The sequence below is a fragment of the Anomalospiza imberbis genome, chromosome 22 (assembly GCF_031753505.1).
Source record: "Anomalospiza imberbis isolate Cuckoo-Finch-1a 21T00152 chromosome 22, ASM3175350v1, whole genome shotgun sequence".
Classification (NCBI taxonomy): domain Eukaryota; kingdom Metazoa; phylum Chordata; class Aves; order Passeriformes; family Viduidae; genus Anomalospiza; species Anomalospiza imberbis.
The window spans coordinates 8,921,270-8,940,920 of NC_089702.1; the positions used below are offsets into that span (position 1 = coordinate 8,921,270).

Genomic DNA, 19,651 nt, shown 5'->3' on the forward strand with positions numbered 1-19,651 from the left:
CGTGTCCCCGGTGCAGCAGGGACATGGCACAGACCAACACCCACAGCAGGAGGAGGGAAAAAAAGCCAAAACCCAGCAGAGTTTAAAAATGACAAATGCTCTTTTATTGGACCTTACAGTAGGTTAGGCAGGGAAGTGAGGAGGCTGCAGCCACGAGGACAAGTAGTTAGAAATCTTATACACACAAAGCAAAAACCTTTCCCACAAGTGCCAGAGAAAACAGAAGGGGCTGGAAGAAACCTTGAATTGCAGACAAAACCTTTGGAGGTTGTAACATGTGTTGGGGGGCAGAGGCTTTTAGAGCCTATTGGAGGTGTTTTCACTGCTGAGGACCTGAGACCGTGGTTCCACAAGGCTGTGATTCACCCTTGGAATGGGATGAACAAAATGACTGTCTCTATTCCATAGTGCTTCCATTTCCTTTAAACGCCTGACCTTGAGGAGACAACAAGGGCTTGCTGACAGAGGGGCACCACGGGGTCCATGCCTAGCCAGTGACCTGTTACAACCTGTGCTTCAGCCAAAGGTGCACCAGATTCTCACAGAGGGGTCCTGGTCCCCCCTGCTGCCCCAGAGGTGAAGGACGGAGGAAGGAGAGGCTCTAGCGCAGCTATTTACACCATGATCTGCAGGGCAGGAGGCTGGAATTGCCAACAGCCACGTGCTTGCCAGCCTTATCTGATGGTCTTTTTGCTGGTGGTGGTCTTGGAAACGATCCTGACACTGCCTCCTGTGCTGGAGCTGATGCCCCGGCTGCTCCCAGAGCTGAAGGAGCTGCCTCCGCCATAGTTGAGCCCCCCGGAGAAGCCTCCACTGCCGCCTCCAAAGCCGCTGCTGCTCATGGTGTAGCTGCTGCTGCCGCCGCCACCGCCCATGCCGAGCCCCCCGCCCAGGCCCAGGCAGCTCCCGCCGCCGTAGCCCATCCCGCTGGAGCTGCTGACCACGGCTGGAATGAACCAGGAACACTCGTGTGAGGGCACAGCTGGACTCCCAAGGTGGGGAGATCTGCAGTGTCACCCCCTTGGTGAGGGGTGGCTGGGAAGAGGTGGAAGGGAGACAGATACAAAGAGGTGGAAGGAGGGGGATAAGAAGAGGTGGAAGGGAGGTGATACTCACAGACACTGACAGCTCCGACTCCTTCTCCAGCAAGCCTGTTGGGAAAGGGGAAAGTGAGCAATAGTGCCAAAGCCTTGTCCATGGGACCATCTAATTAGGGCTGCATGGCCTTCAGTAGGGTGGGGTATGTCTGTTACAGGTGAAAGGTGGCAGTGCTCATTTTTATCAGTATCAGGTGCCAAGAGCTGGAGAAACAAAACTTTGCCTACAAAGTTCACAATTTCAACCATCTGTCTGTCTGCCCTGGTACTCCAGCCCCTTGGGAAGAGCTGTTTGACCCCAAGGAGATGGTCCTTGGTCAGCACACAGCAGCTCCACATGTCCTCACCTGCTCTCCTCTCCCTCCAGCAGCTTCCTGTAGGTCGCAATCTCGATGTCCAGGGCCAGCTTGACATTCATGAGCTCCTGGTATTCCCGGAGCTGTCGGGCCAGGTCAGCCTTGGCTTTCTGCAGGGCATCCTCCAGCTCGGTCAGCTTGGCCTTGGCATCCTTGAGGGCCATCTCCCCGCGCTCCTCAGCCTCAGCAATGGCTGCTTGGAGGTTGGCACACTGGGAGTGGGGGGAACAAGCAGTTGTTTAATTCGGGCTCCCCAAACCACTCTCTGTCTTGCTGGGGGGTTGCAGACACTGGCTGGTGGCTCCCAGGATGGCACTGAGGGCTCCAGATGGGACCTGGCTCCTCCTGCTGTGCCTGACCACCATCACCTCCCATTCACCTCCTCCTGCTCTGCAGGACCATCCCTCCCCTACCTGTTTCTTCACGCTGTCAATCTCATTCCGCAGCCTCTGGACCATCCGGTTGATCTCTGAAATCTCAATCTTGGTGTTCCTCAGGTCATCCCCATGTCTCCCAGCAGAGACCTGGAGCTCCTCATACTGGTGCAGGGAAAGGAGGAGAGCACTGGTAAGCACTTGGAGCTCAGGGAAAGATGAGGGGACTTCAGGGGACAAAGTGCAGGTCTGGATGAGGATTAAGGGGTGGGGGACAAGATTCCTCTGAAATCTGCCCATGGAATAATGGCACTTGCCCTTAACTCTCAATATCTGCTGGGAAGGCAGTGCTTGATGGCACAGGGGACCTGGGCATTGTCACCTACAAGAACCTGGAAAGGGAAGTGTTTAAGGCCAGTTCTGCCAGTGACTCTGTGAGCCCAAAGTCAAAACTTTTGAACATCTCATCCCTGTCTCCCCTCAGCTGATGGGAAATAATTTCTGATCATTTCTGACCACAGAAATCAGTCTGTCACCCTGGTTACCCACCTTGTTCTGATACCAAGCCTCGGCCTCGGCGCGGCTCCGGTTGGCAATGTCCTCGTACTGTGCCTTCACCTCGGCGATGATGCTGTTGAGGTCCAGGTTCCGGTTGTTGTCCATGGACAGAACCACGGAGGTGTCAGACACTTGCTGCTGCATCTGGGACAACTCCTGCAGAAGATGCAAAAAATGGAAGTTAATGGTCTGGTATCAACAGTGGAAACCACAGAGATGAGGTGATTTGGGAGTCCTCCCTGCCAAGATGTTTTCTTGCATTTCCCTTTCTCCGTCACCATTTTGTAACTTATTTAGTTACAAAGGCTGGGACCACCTTCTCCTCTGGTCCTGTAGAGCCCTGGGTGTGGGATCCACGGGCAGGAGCTGGGGGATGCTCTCCAGGAACCACTCACCGCCTCATACAGAGCTCTCAGGAAGTTGATTTCATCTGCCAGCGCATCAGCCTTGCCCTGGAGCTCAACCTTGTTCATGTAGGCGCCATCCACATCCTAAAGAGAAGATACCAGTGGTTTCTGATGAAACCAGAACACAAAGGGGCTTCAGGACACCAACGGGGCTGTGTCTGCTTCCAGGTCTATTATCCATAGAATTGTGAAACCATGGAATGATTTGGGTTGGAAGGGACCTGAAAGCTCATCCAATTCCCATCCCTGCCATGGGCAGAGAGACCTTCCACAGACCATACATATTGCCTTGGACTCTTCCAAGGATGGGGCGGCCACAGCTTCCCTGGGCAACCTGTGCCACTGCCAGCAGTTCCTTAGGCTCATTTCTATGCCCCCGTGATCAAGGTATTTTTTTAATGTAATGGACATTGACTGTGAGCCAGAACCAGGTTCTCGGGCAGAAGGCAAAGCTCTGACTCACAAGGATGTGACTGGAGACTGAGTTGAGCTGAGCCACAAGAGACCAGAAAACAGGGCAGCTCTATTGGCACAGAGAAGGTTGTGTCCATTCCTGGCCTCAGGAGGACCCAACCTAGGGTGTGCTGATCTCCCAGCTTGACCCAGCCATGAGGGTGCAGGACCCCAACTCCCACCAAGTCTTGCTCGAACTCTGCAAGGTGAGTTAATTCCCTTTCCTGGCCCATAATTCCCAACCCAGTCACCTTTTTGAGGACCACGAACTCGTTCTCAGCACCTGTGCGCCGGTTGATCTCATCTTCATATCTGCCGGGATAAAAGAGTGCGGGGGGTTGGATGGAATGAAGAGGTGGGAGCACCCCATTCCCAAATCATCAGTTGTGGCTCATGGATATATTCCCTACTCCCACATGTTTATCCAGAGCAGACGCAGAGCAAATATTGCTGTCTTTGAACTGTGGGACTGCACGGTGTGAGTAGTCCTAGTTAAATTAATATATTTTAATCACTGTCCATAAAGTCAAGCTCATACATAAATGTGCAGATTCAGAGCCCGTTTTGTCAGGAAGCAGGAGCAGCCATTCCTGGTGACCTTCGCTCCGAGCAAAGTTATGCAAAAGACTTTCAACAAAGCTGCACTGCAATGCCTACAAATGTATAATAAAGCAATCATTTGATATTTGATATTATAATAATGCTAATGGCTCTGAAGAACCCACTGCAGCATTTAATTAAAACAAAAAACTCCATAGTTGTGCAAGAGAGGATCATTACATCTCTGACAGTGGTTCTGTGGAACTTTCTATGGCTCTGAGCAACATTCTCTCATCAGATAATCAGGGCAGGGCTTAGCTAGAAAGTAGACAAAACATGCAGGCTCTTGAGACAAAACCTGGCTTTCGAAGGCAGATTCATGCCAGTCCTCTCACCAATACTGGCAGAGTTTTACCTGCAGCCAGATCTCTTAGTGGACAACGGAAGAGGTGGGAATTAACCAGTGGACTGGGAACAAACTCTAGACTTAAAACAGAATGTGTTCTCTTTCCCAGGAGGTAGCTCTGAAATCCATACTGTAGAATGGATTATTTTGGACCAAACCGGTATTTCTAAAAGCCTAGAATACATTTCAAGACCTCAAAAGCACCCAAAACCACACCAGAAGCTCTGCCAGTCCCTCCTGTTTGATCTAAGTGTTGTCTTCCCAGCTCCCCTCGCAAAAAATCTGTCTCTTCCCATGCTTAACTACCTAATATTAACATATTCCAGCCCTGCAGTGTGATTCTCAAATTTGCAGCCAGGATCAGTTGAAGAAGGGACATATTGTTCTCAGCCAAATAAAAGTCAATGGTCTCACCTAAAAATCACCCCCCCCCCCCACCAAAAAATCCCCTCCAGGCAGCAGGTACTAACTGGTGTGTCCTGAGAATGATCCATCCCCCCTCCACTGGATCCCACACCTGAGCAGAGGGTTAATTCCCTCCCCAGGGAAATTTTTGGCAAAGGGCTGATCATCTTCCAGGTGGTGGGAGCTGAGTGAGCCAGAACACTCCCAGGTCACCTGGGCCCTCTAGAAAGGCTGGAATTTCCTTCACAGAATGGGAAATGGGGGGTTTTGGAGCTGGAAGTTTATTGGCTGCATTTCATTCTGGTTTTACCTATTATCCTTGCAATTTACTAACTTTTCTGTGTCCTGGTATATTATTTCAGGAGACTCCAGGGATCAGACTATGACTTGTGTTGTACTGGAACAGTTCCCCAGGAATTCTGTGCTAAACACTGACCTTGCTTGTGATAAATGTAAAATAACAAGGGGTAATTCTGGGAACACGTTTTATGCTGGGAAGCGGAATCTGGATCAAACCCCAAATGTGCACCAGCAGGAAAGACCACCAGCCCAGATTTTCCTGGCTGGAACAACTCACGCTCCAGAGCGGGATCCCTTACTTGTTCTTGAAGTCTTCCACCATGTCCTGCATGCTCCGGAGCTCGGAGTCCAGCCGGCCCCTCTCTCCCATCAGGCTGTCAAGCTGCCGCCGGAGGTTGTTGATGTAGGCTTCGAAAATGGGCTCCAGGGACTTCCTGGTGACAGTGTGACCCTGCTCTTGGAGGAGGGTCCACTTGGTCTCCAGCACCTTGTTCTGCTGCTCCAAAAAGCGCACCTGGGGAGAAACAAAACCAGGGACATGTGTGGAAAAACCTCACAACTGCCACGAAAAGGCAGGATCCCCAACAGAAAAGGTCCAGAGATGTTGGGACAATCAGAAGGGAATCATTAGGAGTGTCCCAGTTTAGGGCATTGGATTCTTAAAAGTATTAGAAGCTTCTGGAGATGTTTAGCAAGATTTTTTCAGGAGTTTCAATCAGGCCAAACACCCGTACTTGCAACTTTAATGTTTCTCCCCCCAGTAGATGTTCAGCCCACCTTACTGGTTTAAACTGGTTGTATTCCATTGTAAAAGAAGATTCATGCAACCCAGGATTGTTTTTACAGCAAAGAGAGCAAATTACTTGGTCAATAATAAAAAGATGCTGAAAAACTCATCCTTGCTAAGAGGAAATATAAAACAGTTCTTAGTTTTCAGCCAAGCCCACATTGTTTGTCGGCTCAGATCAGTTCAGGCAAGTCCCTGAATCCAAATGAAGTTTCTTCCTGAAGTTTTTTTTCCCGAGGCAACTGATAGCATGCGTGGTTTGACGGTTCAGACCAAACTCTCACCTTGTCAATGAAGGAGGCAAATTTGTTGTTGAGGGTCTTGATCTGCTCCCTCTCCTGTGTTCGCACCTTCTGGATTTCCGGATCGATATCCAGCTTGAGGGGTGCCAGGAGGCTCTGGTTGACAGTCACTTCGTGGATGCCACCAGGTGGGCAAACAGGGAACCCGGGGCCACCTCGGCCACCGAATCCGGGCCCTCCCAGCCCAAATCCACTTCCCAGCCCGTAGCCACCACCACCGGCTCCTCCTAAGCCAAAGCCAGCGCCTGCTCCGCCACCATAGCCAAGACCAAAGCCGTATCCGCCCCCAGCTCCACTCCGTAGACCTCCACCGACCGAGCTGTAGGAAATTCTTTTGCTTCCACCCAAGTTATAGAGACTCCTGCTGCCGAAGCCACCACCAGCTCCAAAGCCTCCTCCACCTCCAGCTCTTCCTCCTCCAACTCTGGAGACAGAGACAGAGCTAAAACTGCTTCTGGTCCCACCACCACCACCTCCTACGATAGCAGAGCCTGAGCTAAAGCCCCTCATGCCCCCTCCAGTAGATGATCTGAAAGAGATACGGCTCATGGCTGGTTCAGTTGGGAAGACAAAGAGTAGGAGAGAGGAAAACAAAAAAAAAAAAGACTGCGCAGCAGGAAAAGAGCAGAGGGCAATGGAGACAGAAACCCCTGTAATGGGAGAGCTTGGGAGCCTCCTCTTTTATCTGCTTGGAAAACTTGGCACGGGAATTCAGAACTTGACGTGCCTTGCAGCAACTTGCCTTGTCAAACACACCTCGGCTACGGCAAGGCGCTGAAAAATGCATTGTTTGCAGGCAGGAAAGTAACGGCGAGAGGGAGCTCCCACCTCCACCAAAGCCGCCGCTCTGAGTCATGGAATTAGCATTGAATGGGACGAGGTCTGCGCTGAGGGCAGGATGCAACATGATTCCCGAGACCCTGGGAGCCGCTTTCCCTCAGGCGAGCCAAGGATTCGCTGGCTTGAGCAAAGCGAAGATTTTGCAAGTTGCATTTTCAGGTTTAGCATGTTGCACAGGCAAGAAAAACAGGGACTTTTCCAAGATTTCCAACTCTGCGACTGGCCATGCGTGTCCTGTTGTTGGCTTGGGAAAGTTGGGTCTGAAAGTGGTTTTAATGATCAGTGCTGATATTGTGTTCTTTTTTTAATATTCAAGTTAGATTGATTTTTTTTTCTGGATCTAAATGGTCATGGGCTTGAGGAGATGAGCTGAATGGAAGTTATGTCATGGCAGTATTTTCTGGGATCTTACCAAAAGTCATCTCCCCTCATTCCAGGGGAAACTGAGGAATTAGTTAACACAATTTTGAAAGACAGCAAGTAAATGCCTTTTCCAAAACCACGTCAAAATATATTGAATAGTACTTTCCTTAATAGAGACTTTCACTACTAAAAAGCTGCTTGAAATTATTGTGGTTCTGTAGTACCTCCTTGTCAGGCTCAGGGTTCAAAAGCTCTGTCTGAAGTGGTATTTTTATCACTTTTTCTGCCTCCCTCCGCCCGCCCCCCCCCCACCCCTTATATTTATCCAACAGTTTCCACGTCATTGCTGGCTCTAAAAGATGTTCTGTGGAGGGGAATTCACCCACTTTCCTTCTCAGCCCCTCCTTCTCTCCACTGAGATCACACAGTTGGAAAAGGAAAAACTTTTAAAAATAGCTTTTGCCTCTTGATGTTGCTTCTGGGTGAACCCTTGTGCAGGACTTTCAACCCCCACAATGATTCTGGGTTGTGTAAAGGCTTGAGAGCTGGGGATCCTTCTCTTGTGTCCATGAAGAGCTGGACACAAGATACAGGAGAAAAAAAATCCCCTTATTCCCACTCAAAATACATCCCCAAATACTTTTGCGAGCTGGATTCTGCCCATTGGCCAGGGCTGCCCACCGTGGCCAGGTGAAGTAATAGTGAAAGACAAAGAGATGAGACCCTGAGCAGCTCAACCAAAAAAAATCCCAAGTTCATCTACATGAGCAAAAAGTGCAGGGGCTTAATCCAAAAGGAGACGTTTAAACAGATCGGCTGTGTCTCAGAGATTGTTTGTGTTGTTGTGTTTCCAACCGCTGCTTTTTTTCTGTCTGGGATCTTGAAAGAGCCTGAGCAGGAGGGGTTTGGTTGGGTTGGGTTTGATTTGGTTGGGTTTTGTCTCTTGCAATCAGAAAACAGCAGCGCTCCCAAGTCCCATCTTCTCCGAGTGCTCCCAGTTCCGATAGTGAGTCACCACGGGCTCGATTGGAGCTGATCCCCACACGGGCTGATCCAAAATCCCTCCCACGACGGGGAGGTGGCTGGGCTGTAGCAAGAGGGTGCTCTCACCCCAGGAGTGGAGATGTGGGAATATCCTGCTGGAAACGCAGCGTTTTGCTGGGAAAACTTCACTCCTCGCTCCATCCAAACCCAGCGGCCCCCGATTTCACAGCAGCAGCAGCCTCAGCCATGAGACCTCTGGGTGCTGAAAATTGCACAGTGATACTGAAAATAAATAAACTCTGCTCCAAGCATGGCAGATCCATGGGGATTTGCTTTCCTATGCCTGCCCATGTGAACTGGCACAACTGTGCCAGGAGCCTGCAGACGGGGGCCAGGCAGGGAACTTGCCTTTGACTCCCAAATTGCTTATGCAAAGTCACACCTGGGAACAGGAGCACAGGTTTTAATTAAAGCAGAGGGAAAGGATTCATGTGGAAGGGAATCATTACTTCTCCAGCTCTTCTAGGAAAGCCTGTTGCTGCAGACAATGGCAATTAAGTGGAATATTACAAAGGATTTGGAAAAGCAAAGCAAAGGATGGTTTAGACACCAAAACAAGGAAAATTCTTTCAGAATCTCTCAGTCCCTCACACTTTTCCTTTCTTGGTTTGTGTTGCTCACATGCAGTGTCCCACTGAAGGTGCTCAGGGCTGCAGGGGGGCCGTGCTGGCCCCTCAGGTGGGACAGTTCCCTGTGGAGAGGCAGGGCATGTCATGGGGGGTTGTCTGGGGGGTGAGGGCACTGCAGAGAAAGGGGAGAAGGAACAGGGCTCCTGTCTGCAGGAGCTCAGCTATCGCTGAGCTCTGATTTGCTCATTTTTTCAGAAGGGACTGGAAAAAAGATGTTAAAAACTCTCCAGGATGGTTAAGGTTGGGCTGTCATGAGCTGTGTTAAATCCTTGCACCCAACCCGTGCAATTCGGCGAGATCAGAAATCGAGATGACTCAGAGTTTATTTTTAACCTCACTGGTTTTTTGGCCTGTTTGCAACATCCTCTGGACAGGAGAGACTGAGGAGTCTTGGTGGATGACAGGCTGAGAATTAGCCAGCAGTGCTCATGATCAGAAGGAATCGTATTCCCAATGGAATCCTGGGATACCTTGGGAAAAGTATGGCCAGCGAGGGGATCCTGCCCCTCTACTTGGCCCTGGTGGAGCCATGTCTGGACTGTTGTGTTCTGCTCTGGACTCTACAGTTCCAGAAGGACAAGGAGCTCCTGGAGAGGGTCCAGTGGAAGCCACAAAGGTGATGAGAGGTCTGGAGCATCTCTTTGATGAGGAGAAATGGCAGGAGCTGGGCGTGGTCAGTCAGGCGAAGAGGGGACTGAGAGAGGATCCCAACAATCATAAGAATATACAAATGTCCATTAAAATATCTCATCTGAGAGGGTCTCTCATCAATCCATGTGAACATCTCCAAGGGATGGAAAGAGGATGGTGTCAGACTGTTCAGTGTTGCCTACTGACAGGACAAGGATCCCAGAATCCCTGAGGTGGGAAAAGACCTCTAGGATCATTGAGTCCCATCTGTGACCGATCCCCACCTCACCACCAGCCCAGAGCACTGTGTGCCACATCCAGTCATTCCCTGGATGCCTTTAGGGATGGCGATTCTACCACCTCCCTGGGCAGGGAGAAATCATGGCCATAAACCAGAACACAAGAAATTCCACCCCAACATGAGGAAGAACTTCTTTCCATGGAGGTGGCAGAGTCCTGGAAGAGCTGCTCTGGGAGGGCATGGATTGTCCCTCTCTGGAGACATTCCAAGCCCACCTGGATGCCCTCCAGTGTCACCTGCTCCAGGTGTCTGTGCCTTGGCAGGGGCTTGGACTGTATGAGCTCCAGAGGGCCCTTCCAATTCCAACTGTTGTGGGATTCTGGGACTCGAGTCTGGTTTTGTCCCTGGATTTAGTTTTTCACTGAGGCTCCTTCGATTTCCTGGGCAAAGGGGATGAGATATTGCTGTGTTTTGATGCACCTGGGTTTGAGCAAGGTTTTGCTGAAGCGTCTCCTTTGAACTTGCCAGGACACGCTGGCATGTCTATTCCTGCTCCTTCCCATGTTCCTGCTCCTTCCCGAGTTCTGCCCGGAGTTATGCAGGGCCAGGATGTTGCAAGGTCAGGGCAGACCAAAACATCTGAACCTTTGAAATTCAATAAGGGCTTTGCAATAATGTTTGGCTGAGGGTTTTTCTCCACTTTTTCTTTGTTTTATTCTTCTTTTGCAATCACTGACTGAAATATCTGCAGCAGTGCTCCAAAACAAATATCTGTTTTGTGCTCCAGCACCCATCCCCAGCCCCGATCTTCCAGATAAAGCCTCCCCAAGAGCCCTGCAGACATTTGGGTTTGCTCTGGCTTTTTAAGAAAGAAAAAATTGAATCCTGAGGTTTTGCCTGGCTGCCCCTCCCTTCCATGGAAGAAAATATTTTGGATTAACCCAAATAAGTTAAGAAATGAATGGTGATTAATTATCTTGTCACTTATGGATAAACCTCCACCCTCTTTCTCTTGCTCCTCTTCCTCCTCCAGTTTTCTCCAATTCTTCAATTTATTTTGGGACAACCAATTTCAAGAGTTTCATTATAATTTAATCAGAATTTCAAAGCTTTTCCCTGGAAGTAAAGAAAATACGCCTCCAGCTTATTCTGAGGAAGGATGAAAATATTTTGTATTGCTGGTTATGGTTTAGAATAAAAAGATAAATAAAAAGAACAAATAAATTACCATCTGGTTTTAATGGACATGTTCCAAATACAGAGAGGAAGGGAAACATGGAGTCGCATCACTATTATGAAAATATAAAAAGCTGCAATTTTCTTTTTTAATGTTGCTTTCCAAAAATAAAAAGACACAGTGGAAGGCTAGAGGGGTAAATTCCACCAGAAAAGGGGAAAATAGATTTGGGATGCTGGAGTTCCTTTGGGATACTGCTCTTGACTCCCTTGTTTCCTACACACTGGGCTGGAACCTGCTGCACTTCCCAATTTCCCAATGGTCTTTCTTTTGGGAGAGGAACCCACACAAAGAAGAGATGCTGGAATTCCCCCAAGAGCTGTGGACATGGCCCTTCAGGCAGCTTTTCCAGTGTGATTTTTGTAGTCTCAGACTTTCCCCACTTTCTGCGACCAAGGCCGTGGGGAAAGATGGCAGGACTTGGATTGCCGGAGGATTTGGGAATTTTTGAAGACATTCCAGCAAAACCTTGTATGGGACAGGACAGAAACCCTATTTAACAGCAAACATTAATCTTTCTTTTGAAAGACTCATTGTGTCAGACATTATTTAGAATTTTAAAATCCTATAATTTAGAAAACAAGCCCTTTTTTATAGGTTTTGGATCAATCACTGGTGAATCTTCTGACAAAAACCACCCCCGAAGTTACGTGTAAGGGCCACTGTGGGCAAACTTATTTAAGAAGAGAAAGGACAGGAACGGGAGAGTGATTTGGGAAAAGCTTTTTGATAAGCTCGTGGCACACTGAATTCTCATCTGTGGGTGAAGGGATCTCAGGTTGCTGCTTGAACGTTAGTGCTCCGAGTCCCTGGTCAGGCTCAAGTGCCTGAGCTCACTCAGCAGCAAAACTTGGCAATATGTGGAAGAATCATATCTTTCAAAACTTGGCTGTGAATGGAGGAAAGAGGGACTTTCCATCTCACCAGAGTGACTCAGAATGAATAAAATTTTAAGAGGGACATTACAAGCCACTGCCTGGGATCTTTGAGTAGCCTCCAGGGGTATTTCTAGACAGCAGAAAAATAACCCAGACCTCTGATGCAGATGAGCTTCTCTTGTGAAGGAGCGAGTTGGGCTCTGTCCAGCAGTGAAGGCAAATCAGGGTGAGCTAAACACACATTCCCAGCCCATCCCTGGGCTTCTGGGATGAAGAAACCAGAATTGAGTTAAAACTTCCCCTGCTATTTGCTCTGTTTTAGCTGATGGCTGTGGGTGGCCACAATCACAAACTGCTTGGCCTTATTAAAAACAAATGGAAAACCACACCAATTCCCCATTCAGAAAAATCACTTAGGCCTGTGTTTTCCTTTAACTCCCGTTTCAGGGACTTGGAGAGCTCTGGTTTCTGTGTGTTCCACTGCTTTTCTTGACCTGAGATCCAAATGCATGAGAACTACAGAGCAGGAGCAGGGCAGGGGCAGCTGGAAGGGTGGAGGTGGGGGAGAATGGTGGGCAGGAAGAACAGAGGAGGGTCTGGGCTTGGCTTTACTCGGGCTCAGTGGCATTCTTCAGGCTTTGGCTTTTTATGCTTTTTTTGCTGGAGGAGGTTTTGGAGACAATTTTCACACCTGGGTTGGTGCCTTTTGCACTTCCAGAGCTGAAATTCCCTCCACTGGTGCTCAGGGCGCTGCTGCCGCCTCCGGCATGGCTGTAGCTGCCAGCAGTGCCCAGACCACTCCCTCCTCCAAATCCACCTCCAAGACCACCTCCAGCCCCGAGTCCAAGTCCTCCTCCACTTCCAAAACTGTAGCTTCCTCCTCCTCCTCCTCCACCGCCAGCTCCAAGACCGAAACTGCTCCCACCGCCTCCTCCAAGGCCAAAACCATTTCCAACACCTCCTCCAAGACCAAAGCTGCTTCCACCACCTCCTCCAAGGCCAAAACCACTTCCGCCGCCTCCTCCACTCAGGCTCAGTCCACCAAATCCTCCTCCTAAACCAGCTCCACCAGCAATGCCGGAGCCGGAGCTGATGACTGCTGCAAGGAAAAGCAACCAGAAGGTTGGACATCTGCTTGGCAGCCATGGAATCATGGCATGGGCTGGGCTGGAAGGGGCCATAAAAGTCATCCCATTCCTGCCCCTGCTGTGGGCAGAGACTCCTTCCATTATCCCAGGTTGCTCCACGCCCTGTCCAACCTGGCCTTGGACATTTCCAGGGAAGGGACAGCTACAGCTGCTCTGGGGAGTCACCTAGTTCCAGGAAGCACCATCATCAGGACTTTGACCCACAGGACTTGAACCCAACTTCCATCCCCTGTGCAAGCCCATAAAGACAGTGGAGGGCTCCAGAAGTCTTATGTGGGGCAAAACTTCCCTTTTCCCATGGTTTCCCCAAGGCCTTGCTCCCAAAGCCAGACTTTGGGATCCAGAACTGTGATACTTACAGTAGCTGATAGGGTTCAGTCCCTCGCCACTGAGCCTGTTGGGGGATTAGAGAAGATTAGAGCAAAATTACAGAGACAGTCAGAGGAACCAATCTCTGATGGGAAAAGTGATAGTCACTACTATGCCCACAAGTACTTTGCTCCCACCTGCTCTCCTCGCCCTCTAGCAGCTTCCTGTATGTTGCAATCTCGATGTCCAGGGCCAGCTTGACATTCATGAGCTCCTGGTATTCCCGGAGCTGCCGGGCCATGTCAGCCTTGGCTTTCTGTAGGGCGTCTTCCAGGTCAATCATCTTTGCCTTGGCATCCTTGAGGGCCAACTCCCCACGCTCCTCAGAGTCTCCGATGGCTGTCTGCAGGGTGGCACACTGCAAGGGATGGGAGGGCTTGTAAAGCTGCTCTTCCCTTTGGGTGAGAGTCACCCAAGGAAGAAACCCATCCTGGCTGGGACGTTCATGAAAAATGTTCCAGCTGAGCTAACACGGCTGGAGTTGAAATGCCAGGCTGACAAGAATGACTTAATAGTTAAATTTTATAGGGTGAAGCCCTTTCCAGGAGGTAATTCAACATCTTTAGCGAGGCTGGAAAAGTCCCTGATTAGCAAAGCTGAGCTGTGGTGTTGAGGGACAACAGAACGGGGCCCTGTTGGCTCCTTTTGCCATTCCTACCTGGTTCCTCGTGTTCTCTATCTCGGAGCGGATCCTCTGGATGAGTCGGTTGAGCTCTGAGATTTCACCCTTCGTGTTGCGCAGGTCATCACCGTGTTTCCCAGCCGTGGCCTGCAGCTCCTCAAACTGAGGTGAGAAAGAAGATGTAACCTGAACCGTCTGAGGTGTCTGACTGGATGAGACGTGGCTCAAACAGCCCCTCTTAGGGGCAGCAGGAATTTCGTGTGGCAATGACAGGTCAGCTCACCTTGGTTTGGTACCAAGCCTCAGCCTCGGCACGGCTCCGGTTGGCGATGTCCTCATACTGAGCTTTGACTTCGGCAATGATGCTGCTCAGGTCCAGGTCCCGGTTGTTGTCCATGGACAGGATGACAGCGGTGTCGGACACTTGGGCGCTGAGCTGGGCCAGCTCCTGTGGGAAGCACATGGGAGCTGCACTTACCTCTCCCAGTCCTCACAGTGGTGGCATTCCCCAGCCAAGGACAACAGCAGGACAGGAAGTGGGGATTTGTCTGTACCGCCTCGTAGAGGGCTCGAAGGAAGTTGAGTTCATCACTCAGGGCATCCACCTTGGCCTCCAGCTCCACCTTGTTCATGTAAGCAGCATCCACGTCCTGGAAAAAAGCAGCTGTGGGGACACCTGTGGCACCTGGATCCTCTTCGCAGCCAGGAAGAAGTTCCTTGGCACAGCCAAGAAACAGCCAAGCCTGGAGACGAGGCTGCCTCTTTCCCTGCTGCCTGGTAGAGAAGCTGTGCTTGGCACATCCCGCTGGAAGAGCAACAAGACGGCATCTCTTGCCTCAGAAAAGTGCTGTGTGTAATTTGGAAGTGGATAAGGAGGGAGGTCCTGGCTCTTTGGCCTTGATACCTGGGATTCCCAAGTATGACTGATCCCCTCTGTCTCTACATGGTCTCTTTTGCACCTGTATGTGTTGTGGGACCGGACTGGGAGGAGATTATTCTTCCTTCCTACAAGCCACTCCATTCCTTTCCCACAATCCCATGATCAAATGGTGACTTAAAACCCTTCTAAAGGATGAGGATGCAGTTCCATAAGATCTCCCATCCCTCAGGATATTCCCAGTCTGTGCAATGGTTGGGGTTGGCTCAGCATCTGTAGCACCTCCTGCCTCACCCACCTTCTTGAGCACCACAAATTCGTTCTCTGCTGCTGTGCGCCGGTTGATTTCCTCTTCATATCTACAGGGATAAAGGGAAAGAGGTGCTGGATCAGACCTCGGGAAGCAGAACAGGTGTCCAGGTAGGACTGCAAAGTGATCTGGACTGGGGATGGCATCTCCAAATCAGCCTCCTGGGAACTGTCCATCTCAAATGTGTGAGATTCCCCTTTCTCAAAAGGCAGAAAAGACATTTTTGACTTAACGCAGATGGAACAAGAAAGGTAAAGCTGGTTTAGAGGATTTTCCTTTGCAAGAGCCATCACAAGGTGCTGTGTCCTGGCTGAATCTCCATTTTTTTGTTGAGAAAAATGTCAATGGACCCTTTTTGGTGATGTTGAGGAAAATGGGTCCTGCAGGGAGAGATACCTCTGAGCAGGGGGTATTAGAGGTGATTAGTGATGTTCTGTGTTACGGGTTGGAGCACAAACTGGAGACACTTTTCCCACTTTCCTAGAGAAATTTCCATTAATACTTCAGTCTGAATGTTTGACTTACAGAAATTGAAATTTTTGACATGAATCATAGAATCATGGATTTACAGAATCATAGAACAATAGAATAATAGAATTATAGAATCACAGAATCCTAGAATTACAGAATTATAGAATCACAGATTCAGCTGAGTTGGAAGGGACCCATAAGCATCCTTGGGTCCAACTCCTGGCCCTGCACAGGACACCCCGCCAATCCCACCCTGTGCCTGAGAGCATTGTCCAAACACTCCTGGAGCTCTGGTAGCCATGGGATGGTAACCATTCCCTGGGCAGCCTGGGCACTGCCTTACCACCCTCTGGGTGAAAACTCCTACTGCTCAATATTCAGCTGAACCATTTACACCCCATTTCACACTCACTTGTTTTTGAAGTCCTCCACAAGGTCCTGCATGTTCTTCAGCTCCCCATCCATGCGTCCCCGCTCATTGAGTAGGTTGGCCAACTGCCGCCGCAGGTTGTTGATGTAGGCCTCGAACAGCGGGTCCAGGTTGCTCTTGCCAGAATTGTTTTTTTGGCCCTGCTCCTGCAGAAGGGTCCATTTGGTCTCCAGCACCTTGTTCTGCTGCTCCAGGAATCGAACCTGAGCATTGGGAAGAAGATGATAAGATAGAAGATATCTTAGGCAGAAGATACCTGTGAGCTGACAGCCAATATTCAGCACTAGCAGGGATGCGTGGCAGGAGCCAAGGGATTCCTGAACTAAGAGTTTCCAAGCTGGGAATATCCTCTGGATTACCCAGGGCTATGTTAGCCCAACCTGTAGCTGAGCAAATCCACCCTTATTGGACAGTTCTCTTCAGAGGTAATTTGATTTAGGAAGCCAACGAGCAATGGTAAGAAAATTTGGGTTCAGCTCTTTCTTCACCAGACAGTGAAGTTCTTCTTTCACACCCTCTGGGGTTTCTTTGCAAGAAATATATCTTCCTTCATTAAAGCCAAGGTCTGAGTATTAATGCTAAAAGGCTTAATTGTCTTTCCTTTTGCTCACACATACAACATATTTATCCAATTAAAAGCTGAGGAAGGACTTGAGTGATTGAATCAATTGAGTCAATATAAAAATGATTTTATCTTGCAGACAATAAACAACAAAGACCAAGACATCTGCTGTGATTGCCCAGAGAGAGAGTTGCGTTGAGCCACTAGAGCTGGACCCAAAACTGATTTACTCCATTTCAACTATTCTGTGTTATTTCTCAGGCACAAAACCTGGATCTAATCCCATTACTACAATTTTCTTGTCTTGTTTTCTCCCTTGTAAATGCTCAGAAGGACATTATTGTTTGAGGGAGTTAACAAAGACATGCAGAGAGGAAATGAGTGAAAGACTGGAGATCTCTGAAGTTGTATTTTAGTACCTACTAGATCCACACTCCCCCTCTACCACAGATCCACAGCATCCAACGAAGTCTCACCTTGTCAATGAAAGAAGCAAATTTGTTGTTGAGGGTCTTGATTTGCTCCTTCTCATCTTTCCGCACCTGTTGGATGTTTGGATCTATCTCCAGGTTCAGCGGTGCCAGAAGACTCTGGTTTACGGTCACTTCTTGGATTGTACCCACTCCAGACGGGCCACCAGAAAATCCCGCGGGGTTCCTGCCACCACCGAGCCCCACAGGGAATCCTCCCAGCCCCCCCAGTCCACCAAAGCCAAACCCTCCACCACCTCCATGACCACCACCATAGCCAAGCCCACCAGCACCTCCACCAAAGCCAAATCCACCAGCTCCACCACCAAGCCCCAGCCCAAGCCCACCACCAGCTCCACCACTGCCAAGCCCACAGCCACCCACTCCGCCGCCACCTCCCAGGCCAGAGCCACCAGCAGCTCCACTTCCAAAAGCAGCTCGGAAGCTGCTTCCAACCCCAATGGAAATCCTCTTGCTACCACCAAGGTTGTAGAGACTCCTGCTGCCAAAACCTCCACCACCGCCAGAACTGCTGCCACCACCTCCTCCAATGAGCCTCCCAAAGCCACCTCCTCCTCCTCCTCCTGATCGTGCCACAGACACAGAGCTAAAGCCAGCCCTATTGCTGCTTGGAATTATGGCCGAGGCAGCGCTGTAGGATCGGCCTCCACCTCCTGCCCTCATGCTGAGTGTCCGGTTCATCGTGGCAGCAGAGAAGGGCCCCACACAGCCAGAGAGACTCTGCAGCTCTCTGAGGAAAGGGAATACGGGTGCCCCTTTTATCCCCCAGGGATCTGGGCTTGGTTTCATGGAAGTCCAGTGATCAATTTAGTGACTTCATGGTTTTGACATACCAGGAGGCAGCTGTCTCCCTGAGACTTGTTAAACCCTGATTGCACCCAAACACACCTCCTGGGGCTGGATCTGCTCAGCTGGAAGAGTTATCTAACACCCAGATTTCTGGCAGGGAGAGCTCAGCCTGGTGCAAAACCTCTGTCTCCTTGCAGAGATGGGTTACTTGATTTTGTATTATTTTGCCTAACCTTGCAAGTGTCCAAGGCCAGGTTGTGAGGGGCTTGGAGCCACCTGGGTTAATGCAAGGTGTCCCTGCCTTAAAGCTGGGGGGGGAGGTGTGGAATGAGATGGTCTTTGAGATTCCTACCAATCCAAACCATTCTGGGATTCCATGATTCTATAATTTCCTTACTGTGAAAGAAAATAATTTTTAAATTTTAAAAAGCCAGAAATAATGTCTTGGATCCCCAATGCTACTTAAAAGATGCAGCACATCAACACAGAGATTGGTGGAAAGTCCTCTGGACTAACTCAAGTGAAAGACAGTGAGAACAAAATGGTTAAATCTGAACAAAAATAATTCATGGAGTTTCTTCACCTGAAGGCAGAAGGCAGCTTGATGTTCATGAAACCTGACATCCCTTTTGGGGCTCTAATTTATCCAGTTTGCTGTTTCTACTCCCTGGGCAGGGACCATCTCTTCGGGGTGACTGGACAAAGAGGTCCTGATCAGGTTTTCCTTTTTCTCCTTTCCAGATGTAAACACCACCTCGAATTTTGCCCATTTATATTCATTATTTAGCCTATGGTAGGTTATCTACGCTTTTCCTCTGGATATTTGCATTTCCAGAGGACAACTCTATTCCATGCAGAGGCTGTGTTCTGATATCTCCAGCTAGCCGATGATGTGACTGATGCATTTTCATCTTGACCTAAAAACAATTTCAAAAAAAGAGGCAGATTTTCTGAAAAACTCTCTGCCCAGCTCTGTGGAACGATGTCATTTGCCCACTTAAGGATGTAGTCAGTCCTGAGTTTCCAGCTCTTTCTAGCTCCGATTTCTTTTAAAGACTTTTGAACCTTCCATCCAAAATGCTGCCAAAAGCAGATTTAACCAGCATGAAAAATACTCCCACAAATTCTCCTTATTTTACTTCCTGAAGTCCTTGGGAAAAAAGATAAATTCCACAGGGTGTGGTGACATTTTCTGGCATCTCAGACTTTGTGGAACTGCAGTGCTGAGAGTATTTTATCCCTTGCATGTCAGAGCTCAGCTGGTTTTTGGCATGGGGCTGCCCTGGTGGCTTTGCCTGAATTCTGCAGGACTGGAGCTTAAATATATTTACAGGACAGGACTCTACTTGCCTTTCAAAACACATCCCTGTGCCTCAGATCTACAAAACCATTAAGGAGCTAAAATCCCACTGGCACCTCTGGAAGAACACTTAAACAGGTGCTACCAAATACAGAAGACCAAATATCTGATTATCCCTGGAGAAATGCTGCTGGTCAGGTTCGAATGGGAGAGCCAGGGCACTGAAAGAGAATTTCCCTTTGCAGTGAGAAATTATTCCAAGATGGTGCAGACAGTGCAGGTCAGCTTGTTTCTTTTTGGAAAATGTGGGTCTGAACCCGGAATGTCACTTTAAATTCATGAGCATCCATTGCCTCGGTGATTTGCATAAAATTCAAAGCCAGGGTGCGATGGGAAAATGAGATTTTGTCTTCATGGTTCCTTGACCCCAGCAAA

The 19,651-nt window shown here is 49.3% G+C and overlaps 2 protein-coding genes and 1 long non-coding RNA gene across 3 annotated transcripts; 1 reads left to right on the plus strand and 2 right to left on the minus strand.

Annotated features, from left to right (window-relative positions):
- Positions 1 to 104: 104 nt before the first annotated feature.
- Positions 105 to 6,534, minus strand: LOC137486455 (keratin, type II cytoskeletal 6A-like). The gene is made up of 9 exons (XM_068211760.1): positions 5,968 to 6,534; positions 5,196 to 5,410; positions 3,497 to 3,557; positions 2,781 to 2,876; positions 2,377 to 2,541; positions 1,867 to 1,992; positions 1,445 to 1,665; positions 1,117 to 1,151; positions 105 to 946 (listed from the first exon to the last, which is right to left on the minus strand). Exons 1-9 carry the CDS (start codon positions 6,532 to 6,534, stop codon positions 675 to 677), a joined length of 1,758 nt encoding a protein of 585 aa, XP_068067861.1. The 3' UTR covers positions 105 to 674.
- LOC137486458 (uncharacterized) lies at positions 3,084 to 7,368 on the plus strand. The gene is made up of 2 exons (XR_011005740.1): positions 3,084 to 3,451; positions 4,959 to 7,368. It is a non-coding gene; the product is annotated as an uncharacterized lncRNA (long non-coding RNA).
- A 3,656-nt stretch (positions 7,369 to 11,024) lies between these two features.
- LOC137486454 (keratin, type II cytoskeletal 5-like) lies at positions 11,025 to 17,808 on the minus strand. Its single transcript, XM_068211758.1, has 9 exons — positions 17,113 to 17,808; positions 16,057 to 16,277; positions 15,162 to 15,222; positions 14,541 to 14,636; positions 14,270 to 14,434; positions 14,023 to 14,148; positions 13,502 to 13,722; positions 13,355 to 13,389; positions 11,025 to 12,946 (listed from the first exon to the last, which is right to left on the minus strand). Exons 1-9 carry the CDS (start codon positions 17,806 to 17,808, stop codon positions 12,456 to 12,458), a joined length of 2,112 nt encoding a protein of 703 aa, XP_068067859.1. The 3' UTR covers positions 11,025 to 12,455.
- Positions 17,809 to 19,651: the final 1,843 nt, after the last annotated feature.

Coding starts and splice junctions, on each gene's coding strand:
- LOC137486455 (XM_068211760.1), bottom strand. CDS start 6,534: ATGAGCCGTATCTCTTTCAGATCATCTACTGGAGGGGGCATGAGGGGC. Junction 5,411..5,967: donor TTGCCTCCTTCATTGACAAG/GTGAGAGTTTGG, acceptor GTTTCTCCCCAG/GTGCGCTTTTTGGAGCAGCA. Junction 2,877..3,496: donor AGTTCGTGGTCCTCAAAAAG/GTGACTGGGTTG, acceptor TCTTCTCTTTAG/GATGTGGATGGCGCCTACAT.
- LOC137486454 (XM_068211758.1), bottom strand. CDS start 17,808: ATGAACCGGACACTCAGCATGAGGGCAGGAGGTGGAGGCCGATCCTAC. Junction 16,278..17,112: donor TTGCTTCTTTCATTGACAAG/GTGAGACTTCGT, acceptor CCCAATGCTCAG/GTTCGATTCCTGGAGCAGCA. Junction 13,723..14,022: donor TAGAGAACACGAGGAACCAG/GTAGGAATGGCA, acceptor CATCCCTTGCAG/TGTGCCACCCTGCAGACAGC.